Here is a 9,879-nt window from a genome sequence, read left to right as displayed (position 1 = left end):
CCTTTCTGCAATTCTTGACTTTGTAGTTCATAGGCAACGATCAGCGTTAGAATATACAAATAAGACTTGTTTATAAATGAACACATTCTGATTGTCCATAGCTGTTTCAAGACATATCCTCTTTATTACTTAGGATGGTAAAGGAAATCTTTATTTTCAAATGAGGCACAAAACCCAACCTTAAACGTTTTTTTCTCATCTCTTGATTCATGATATCATTAAAAAGATAAGACATTGTGACAAGTTGAAATTCAAGGCATTAAAAATGCTCTAGAGGACTAGGCGGTGGTCAGCATAAGAGGACACTGTTCTAATCACCGTATCCTGAGTTCCATCCCCAAAGACCTCTACCTACTATTAAAGAGTTGACAGCATTCATGAATTTTGCCAAACAGTTTTTGAGCTCAACTGATACATTTCATTTTGAAGCCAGGACTATTTTGCCAGTTTCACCTTCAGAAGAATCAGAGGAATTTTTAATCTTTAAAAAGCCGCTTTAGGTTTGGATTTTAAATGTTTTTCCTTGCCATTGTACATTTTCACAGTGTGAAATTCTGCACCCTTGGGCCATTGAGACAAACTTAATTTCTTTAAAATTTAAAATCCTCCAATACTAGACCAACTGTAATCTTTAATAACCTCTCCCTCAGACCACAAATTGGAACATTCTCATTTTAAAATTATTTATTCTGAATGACAATATTTATCTAAATTAGGTCCTTAGAAGACAGCTTTACTTTCAACTTCTTTCAAGCTCTTTCCTTTAGCATTCTAGAATGAAAGAAGCATTGGGAATACTTTTAGACACATTTGGATTATGGAGTACTTTGATAACACGTCACGTGTACAACTGTCTGTAGAATTTTATGAATTGACTACAATAATAGAAGAGAGAGAGGATTTGAAAGTAATATTTTCAGCAGCGTAATTATTTGTTCAGTCTCAAAGTACTATTCATATATATAATGGATTATCCTATGATTATTGCTTGGTTATGAATTATTTTGCACAATGTACATAATTCCAATTTAATATTAATTTAATGTTTATTAGAAAGATTCATAATAAAGCTCTAAAAGGTACAAAGCTACTAGTAGCATTAACTGCGTTGGCATACAATAGAGTAAGCAGATTAGAGTGAACGTGAATTGAGGCAAAAATACTTAGACAAGAAATATTTAAACAGTGTTAAAAGTGTTTAGCATTTTCTGTGGAATCAGCAGGTTAAAATTATAATATGGTAAACTTCAATTTTATTTTTTTCAACACATCAACCGCATTTGGTACAGTATTTAAGATTTTTATCATTCTAATTTTATTATTTTTTCCTGGATAGTTTTTCTCTGTATCTCTAATTTAGGTCCAGTTACCTCACCATGAATTTGCCAACTTGGCTCTGCTCTTCTGTTCATACTGTGATTGAAAAGACTTCATTATCTCAATAGAGGTTTTTTCCCCTTACATAGTCTTCCTCGACTTCTTCACATAGATCAAAGTTCTCCTTTCACATACCTTCTTAAAAAATCATAGTTTGTATTTACCTTTAAAATACTCTAAAGGGACACAAATTAAGAAAAATTTGCGTGATGTACTATTAAGAGAGAGAAAGAAACATTACAACATAGTTGAAATCAAGACATTTGAATAATAAATTAAAGGTCCTAGATGTTAAAGAGGTGCTGACTTTTAACTTTTTTAAAAGAGGGAACAGCAGTGACTTTATTTCAAATGACAATATGTAAAACCATAATAACTGCCTGTTTCACTGCAAAAATCACAAAGTTTGCAATAATGTAAACAAGCTATTTCCTCTGCAAGCTGGAAATAAAAGGAATGGAATACGTAAGTATGTGTGTAGGGGAAAGCTGAAGATTGATTTCCCTTTTAAAGCAAAGAGGAAGTAATCAGGTTAAGTAGCAAATAGGAAAGATTCCTCTCATGGCCTAAGCAGGAAAGAAGCAGCTACCAACACTTTAACTTCTAGTCTAGAAATGAAAATTTAGATATTTAGCAATATTTTTCAGATGGTTTAATAGGAACCTATTTGCTGATTACAAAACTGAATTTATGGTTGGGAGCCATCAAATCCATTTTATAAACTCAAAGAAGCTTCTCATGTAGAATTCATTTGCACAACAATGCTTCCATAAACTATTTTGAAACGTTGTTGCTTTACTCTTGTGCTTCCATGTTCCTAATTTACTGATGTGCAGAAATCTAACATAAGATATATTTAAAGTATTACTTATGAATGCATACTATTTATGTGGTGATATAATTATGAATTGCTAAACGTGAACTAATACCTTGATACTATAACATACTCGGAAGATCATACATATTGTTATTTTACCTAAAATATTTCTGTTAGAGAAGAAAGGATATTCTTGTCAGTATTTTCAGAATTGCTCAAAATCAAATTAGGGTTTGGGTGCTTTTTTTTTTTCCCTCTCTCTAACTTTCTCGCTCTCTAAATTTGAATTGACTGCATAGTAGTTTTGCGATGTTTTTTATTTTCTGAAAAATGCCCCAAGCAGTAGCACTTTGGTACAGTACTGATGGACAACTTCTAAAAATGAATTATTCTCTCACTAACAGGAGGTGATGATTGATTAGTTTGAAGCTGATCTTTAGACAACGCAGAAGAAATATTTTCTTCTCTCTTTTGGTCTCTAGAATTGAGCAAAGTCAGTCTTTGAAGTTTTTAATGTCATTTTTAAAAGTAAACAAATTAGTCAATGGATTTAAACACGTGTGAGGGAAAAAGCTGAAGATATTGCCTAAATTTATGTCTATGAGTATTTTATAAATATTACTAATTCACTTACATGCTTATCTCCATTATTATGAAAACTTGTTACACCAAGTCAATATTAAAAAATTAAAAACTGAAATCTTAAAGACCTTTCATCAATATGTCAGCATTTTTAGATTAATGGGGAATTTAAAAATATACATTATAAACTATATTTTATAGTTGAATTTGTATTACAGGAAGATAAGGGGTTTCCATTATCAGCATTTGATGACTACATTTTCCTGACTATTTGTACCTCCAGATAATTGTCCTCATGCCAGTTCTTTTTTGTCATTACAATTATTTTAGCATAGCAATTATTAATTAAGTAAAGTATTTTTAATTTTAATAGAGTGAAAACAAAGAGGGATGCTCAGAAATTGAATTGGAATTCCAGCCTTTTTGTCCTTCACAAAATTTATATTTCTCCATAACTATTATCAGTTTGGAAGATGGGCTGTGCAACAATCCAAAAGTTTCTGAATCAACTAAACATGAGATTTGTTAGCTAGTGTCCTAATAGAGTATCATGTGAAATAGACCTCAAAAAGGAATAAAAAAGTGTAAAATGTCATGAAAATATTATTTTGCTTGGAAACAATAATTTTTTTCATTGGCATAGCTTTTACTTCCAGCTATCCAAATAATGTGCTATGTATGTACAGTATGTTTGATGAAAATTTACTTCTTAATGGAAAATCAGATAAACACATCAGAGATACGCAAATAAGGTCATGAATGTCACAGGGTATTATAGAGTCAGCCAAAGATGGTATAAAAACAAGAAAATTTTAAAATTATTAATTTATCAATTGCTACACATGAAAATGCATGTGAAAAAAGAAGATTCTAGTTCAGGAGTTCAACCTTTACTAGTGTAAAGAGGACTAAATGAATAATGTTAAACATACACACATTTCTATTGAAATGTATACATAATTAACTCATCCACTGTTTTGTTTTCATTATAGTCACTTTCAATTTAGGGGAGCAATCTCTTCCTGTGAAAGTCTTTGGGATCTTAAGTCTCTCTGAAAGCATACCAATTATGGTGTATGAGAGTTCAAAAATCTCACCCTTTCATCTTGATGTAAGAACTCGGTAGTAACTAACAGGACTGAATGGCTTTCTGTACCAGTTTATGTATTCAAGTGATTTTGTTCGACTTGGACTATATCGAGCTGGGAGGTTATTTGCTTCAAATTTCCATACAATGAAACACAAAAGATAATGGGCAGGGAGGTAGCACTAGCAGAAAACCAGAATTGGCAGCATCAGCAAGCTGAAGTGAGGTAGTTCCCCATTATTCTGTGAAACTAGCTTCTTATTGATGGACCTGCTTTCGTATAGATTACTGTTGGAATGGCAAAACTAGCATAAATACTCATAAATCCACAGACTACATTTGTGTTTCTGAAGTTACCTTACACATGCCTAAAAAGGATTCTTTCATTACCAAATGCATTCTACGTAACAGATAGGCTAACCACCTTTCAGGTGCTAATATTGCCATATGTGGTATGAGAAAACCTAATTACTATTAAAGCTTGTGGTTCTCCTGCAACTTAGAGAAAATCTGCAGACTTAAAAATACTTATGTCAAGTGACTAAAAAGGAAGGATGCATAAGATATTTTGAGGTGATACTAATTTAAGGTTATAATGTATTCTGGCCCAGCACAGAATTTTTTCTTTTGTCATATATTTTAAAAATGGTATGTGTAGATTACTGGCTATTCCCTAAACTACTCCTCCTAATCTTAAGGAATTCATTTATAGGTGGCTGGTGTTTAAATTTTTTTGAAAATATAAAGAAAAAGAAATTGCCGAGATATCACAAAACACAAAAGAAATTATAATTTGGCAAATTCATTCTAACTTTGCCCTAGGAGGGTCTCCATGCTTGGACACTGCTGGTAAAGATTTTTCAGTATTGGAGATCTAGAGAGTTCCTTTAAAGGACTTTTTCCCCTCCTATTTTAGACATATACAGAAAAACAAAAAATTAGCATAAAAATGTCTTATAGTCCTATCTTTATAATGTGGATATTCTCTTTGCCATTATTCTTGCATTTTTAGCCAATTGAGTGAATTTAGATATCCAACATCAAAATGAAACTTACAAGGGAGGAAAAAATATGATCCCCCCTTCCCCAATTCAATTCTTAAATCTCTGACTGAAGCTGACTTTTATAATAAGCCATGTGACTGAAGCTGGCTTATAAATAAGCACATAGTAACCTGTATATTAACCTGCTCGAAAGTAAGTTATGCATCTTATTTCAGCCAACAAAAACACGCCCATCTCATTTTTCTGGATTACTTTGTCTGCAAAAACTGTATAATTTTGTGCTTAGTTTATTCATCTAGGCAGATGGATTTCTTTTGCGTGGCTCATTTGGGCCACAGAGGATTAGCAAAGTTCATATATTGAAAACAGAAGGAAAGGTGAGCAAAATGAAAGGAATAATCATATACTACATACATCAATACAATACCTTCTAAATCTCAATCAGTTGTTTATTGGTTGGCAAACAAGTTTCACTTTTACAACAAATATTAGTAATGAGGTCATCCAACTTTGAGACCATACAAAATGGATCATAAATTGAAAAAAAATTATATGTGCTGCTAATTTACCTCTTGTATTCCTATATTACTTAAAATCCTGTCAAATAAATAAATTTTCCTGTTAATAAACAGAAGAGGTTTTTTTTTTTTTTAAATCACTTCAAAATAACTTGGCCTTTCAATTCTTTCTACAAGGGAGTGAATTTCCTTTAAAAATTGGTAGTGCAGGTGCCCACTTGGGGATCAGACTGAGCATTCAGCACTTTCACACCTATGGGATACCGTTTTTCACATGCAGAAGCCCCACTAGTTCTACTGACACCTCTTGACGTCTAGAATCATAGCTACTCTCTTAGTGATGAACTGCTTGCCAAATATGCTTTGCATTACAACAGATGTGCACTGTAAACATAAAAGTTCTTCCTGCTCTAATTTGCAAAAATGCTCTTGGAAATATTCTGACTGAATAAAGATATATAGTGAGGGAAGGAAATCTAATTTTATTTATTTTATTTTTTTTGTAAAAAATAATTTGTTTGCATTACTAGAAAATGATTCTTATAAAGTGATAGCTTCATTTATTTATTTATTTATTTATTTATTTTTTGCCAGGTGAAATTTTAAAGAAAAAAAGGCAAAAAAAAAAAAAAAAAAAAAAAAAGGACCAAAAAAAAAAAAAAAAAAAGAAAAGAGGATGGAGAAAGAAAAGAAAGAAAAAAGGAAGGAAACTTTGCTCTTTTACTGGTAGACAAACTTGCAAGACCAGCACGAAAGAAAAAGAAAATTTCTTTTTTTTTCCACTACATTAACAGGACTCAAATTCTGGAGGAACAGAAAGCAGACTACATGTGCAATGCTAGTATCTGTACATTACATAGAAATTGTTCAATATTTTTTCTGCCATTAGTTTTATCATCAGTTAATACAGCAAATCATAAAATATGCCTTTAGCATATAATTCTAGAATTCCCCTCCGTTTCATTATTGACTTTGTTGTTGTATTTTGTACACCACAGCTATTCCCGCTCTGGTGAATTCAGGTTGTGAGTGACTAAAAACCACTATGTGATACAGTTTGCTTTGCTTTTATGTTTGTGCAGCACTCCAATCTAGATGCAGCATTGTTACTAATTTCAAACAACTGTTCTGGCCTTTTAAAAAATCAGGTCCTTGTAATTATAGTAACAGAGCATCGGAGATGTTAGAACAAACACAACATAATTCAACAAGGCCACAATGAGCGCCATTTTCTTCAAATCTCGTTCATTAACATAATGAAGTCTCCATCTGAGGGGGGAAGGACAGGAAAGGAGCTGGCATAGGGGAATTTCAGCAGTTATCTTTCTCTCCTGGGATGACCTAAAAATCCCAGTTTAAAAAAGAAAAAAAAGTCTGAGAGTTTGTGTTTGTTGTTTAAGAACAGCATAAAGATTTAGGAGTACACACATTATTACCACTGCTTATATCAACTCAGAACAGTCAACCAGGTGTTAGCAGTTTTGTTGGCTTAAATTTCTGTCATCTTCTATAGGCTAGTGACCAAATGAGCAGGTCCTTTTGAACTTCCCTCCGGAGGGGTCCCATCTTTGTTTGGAGGAACTATAAATCCATCACTGCTACCGCGACCTAGCTGGTAGTAGGTGTGCAGCTGATGGACGTGGTTTCTGGAGCCTAGGTTTGGCATGCTTTTGTAGTAAACATCTTCGGCATCACCACATTTGGCCGGTGGGGGTTCGGTCTGGGTGCTGGTGGTAACACTCTCTGCGGCGGGCACACCAGCCAGTGCCGGCATGCTGGTGTAGAGAGAGTCCCTATGGGGTGACTGGAGATCTTCTGTGTGCTCGTTGGTTAGCAAAGGGAAAAAGCTCTCACTGTGGTCTTGGGGGATCCGCCTTCTGGTGTAATGGTGTGGCTGGTGGTTCTCTGTTGAGTAAACTCTTGGGGGCAACAAAGGAGCATCAGATTCCTCATGAATAAGTTCCAGGCCCAGACTCTCCTCATGGTTGAAGGAGGTGGCATCATCCAGGACAATGGCATCATCTTCACTCCCACTGCCCAGGTTATTCACCAGCTTGTTCATCAGATTCCTGTTCTGTTCGCTGGAACGCTCGTGGTTATTCAGATAAGATGGAATATAGTTGGAAGTGAGTTCCTTCAGAATCTTTTTCTCTAGGGCGGTCTCGTTATGGTTATAGCCACGGTCTATAATTTGCACACAGTTGCTCAGGTATTCACCACTGGCAATGCTGTAACTATTGCCATGGTTACCATTCAGTGGTAGAGTATCCATGACACTTGTATCCCTGGCATTGTTCAGAAGCCCCTCTGAAAAAGATTACAAAACATTATGACATTTATATCCAATTGGCCATAGAACACATAGACACAAACACAAAAGCAAAAACACCCAACTATGAAGTATGTATAAATTGCTAGCAATTTTCATTAAGTATAAAATCTTTGGAAATAAAGAAAATTACTAAATCTATATGTACATATCTATATATATGTATACTTGGACAATTGATAGAAATCTTATAAACAGAAAAGAAGTATTTAAAGTAAATCTTTAAAAGAATTTTAAAAACCCTATAAATTTGCAATTTCCACACAAACATTGCCTGAGAAACATAATGGTTATAACTTAGGGAAAAAAACACAAAATTTTGCTGTAGTCCTTCATAGCTTTCAATTTATACACACCAAAGTCAACCCAATGATTCATTATCTTTAATTTTATGTGTTGTCTTAACATTGAAATAGGTATAAAATTAACATAATTCATGTGTGGTACTTTGAATATGCTGGTGAAAGTAAAAAGTTCAAGCAGTTTCTAATAATCTGATATGTAATTTTGTAAGACTGAAAATAATCCCTACACACAAAACCACAAAAGAATTATGTTAGATTTGTCAGGATGATATAGTCACGAAATAATGCCTAGTCAAATAAGTGGCACATGAAAATAATTTGAACATAGGAACTTTCAAAGCAAAAATATTTGGATTTACTTTCCAATTTTTTTTCTGTTCTAAGCACTTTGGTTACTATTATATATTAATCCATTAGTAATTGTTTCAGGTCATTAGATAATTCTACAAAAGAATGTGTAAAGACATGGGTGATCTGATTCCTAAAAACAGTGTCAGTATTAAAGTTTCCATTTCATAATGAGTGATGACTTTGTGTGCATATTAAACTTTGGGTTTAAAAGAGATTAAATATCTTATTCTGGGAAGAAACAGCTGCAGTGAAATAAACTTGACCACATGCTTCTTCAAGGTTTTTGCATTTTCTTGAATGAACAGAAATCCAAGAATCTATAATAGTTCCATAAATCTCTTCAAATGCAACCACAAAAGAAAATAAAACACAAACATTTAACCAATACTGCTAAATAAGAAAGGGTATTTCTTTATAGAACAATTAATTGAAGAATTCTATTAAACTTCTCAATACATTGCTAACTTGTGAAAATATAGCATTCATTCTATATCTGTGATGCAGTTACATTTACCAAAACTGAACTAGTTCATTACTGGTTTAAATAAAGTATCCCAAATATATCAATTTTTATATGAACTTCTGACACATAGTCTGTATTCAAGTAACACAGTTTTCAAAAATAGTAATGCATTAAATACATTAAAAAGCAGCCATCACAGACATAGGGTGAAGCAATTTATTTTCATGTTATAAGATATCTTGTAGACAAATCCACAATGTTAAGAAAAAAATAAAAGTAAATGCTTTTTAAAGGGCCATATGTGATGGGTGATTGCTGCTGCAGAGGCTGCTATGGTATGCTTGATGGTTATGGTCGAGCAACTGATGCATTGAAACGTGTTTATTATTTCTGTTGTCAATGCATTAGGTACAGCTTGAAAACAGCCATAGTAAAATAAAGTGGGTATGTTGCATGTGACATGTATTTGTATGATGGAATGTAGTAATGAAAATTAAATGTTTATGAATTACTTAGCAAAAATAAATGCTTAATTTAAAAACAATTTAACTCACACAAACATTACATGAGACTTAACAATTATGTTATGTGACACAATAAAAGAATCAGACAACAAAAGCGTCTAATCTCTATTAACATATATATATATAAGTTGATTCATAGGTTCTTTAGTTTTTAAATTGTGAGATGAACTGTTTTTAATAACTACATCATCTATATGTGATGCAATAAAAGTGAACTAAAAAAAATTACATTTGATATGCAATGTTTAGCTTTACTCCCATACTTGTCTCTCTGTAGGGCTCTAAACGACAGCATGAAGAAAAGGAAAGAAAAAACAACAAGTAAGCTTACAGCGACAGTAGAAGAAACATGAGTAAAAAGCAAATTGATGATATGCAGAAAAAAGAGTCAAAGGAAATAATTCCACTGCCCCAAAATTCATGAGTCTGTGTTACATGGTTTATCATAATTAAAAATATTGAAATGTTAGTCAGAAATTAAACCCCCATAACACATGCTAATAAAATGAGTCTTTAATAAGC

The 9,879-nt window shown here is 32.8% G+C and overlaps 1 protein-coding gene across 3 annotated transcripts in view; it reads right to left on the bottom strand.

Moving 5' to 3' along the window:
* Positions 1-6,819: 6,819 nt before the first annotated feature.
* Positions 6,820-9,879, bottom strand: part of ADGRL3 (adhesion G protein-coupled receptor L3) — a 415,454-nt gene continuing 412,394 nt past the window's right edge. For 2 of the 3 annotated variants that reach the window (XM_057727606.1, XM_057727608.1), the window contains one exon: positions 6,820-7,692. In XM_057727606.1, coding sequence (XP_057583589.1) covers positions 6,893-7,692 — 800 coding nt within the window. In that variant the 3' untranslated portion in view covers positions 6,820-6,892. Of the gene's footprint in view, positions 7,693-9,620; positions 9,639-9,879 lie in introns of all 3 variants that reach the window. The other variant, XM_057727607.1, reaches the window with a different exon arrangement.

Source organism: Hippopotamus amphibius, chromosome 3, assembly GCF_030028045.1.
Source record: "Hippopotamus amphibius kiboko isolate mHipAmp2 chromosome 3, mHipAmp2.hap2, whole genome shotgun sequence".
NCBI lineage: Eukaryota > Metazoa > Chordata > Mammalia > Artiodactyla > Hippopotamidae > Hippopotamus > Hippopotamus amphibius.
Note: the sequence above shows the minus strand (reverse complement) of the source record. Positions and strands in the feature narration are given on the sequence as shown.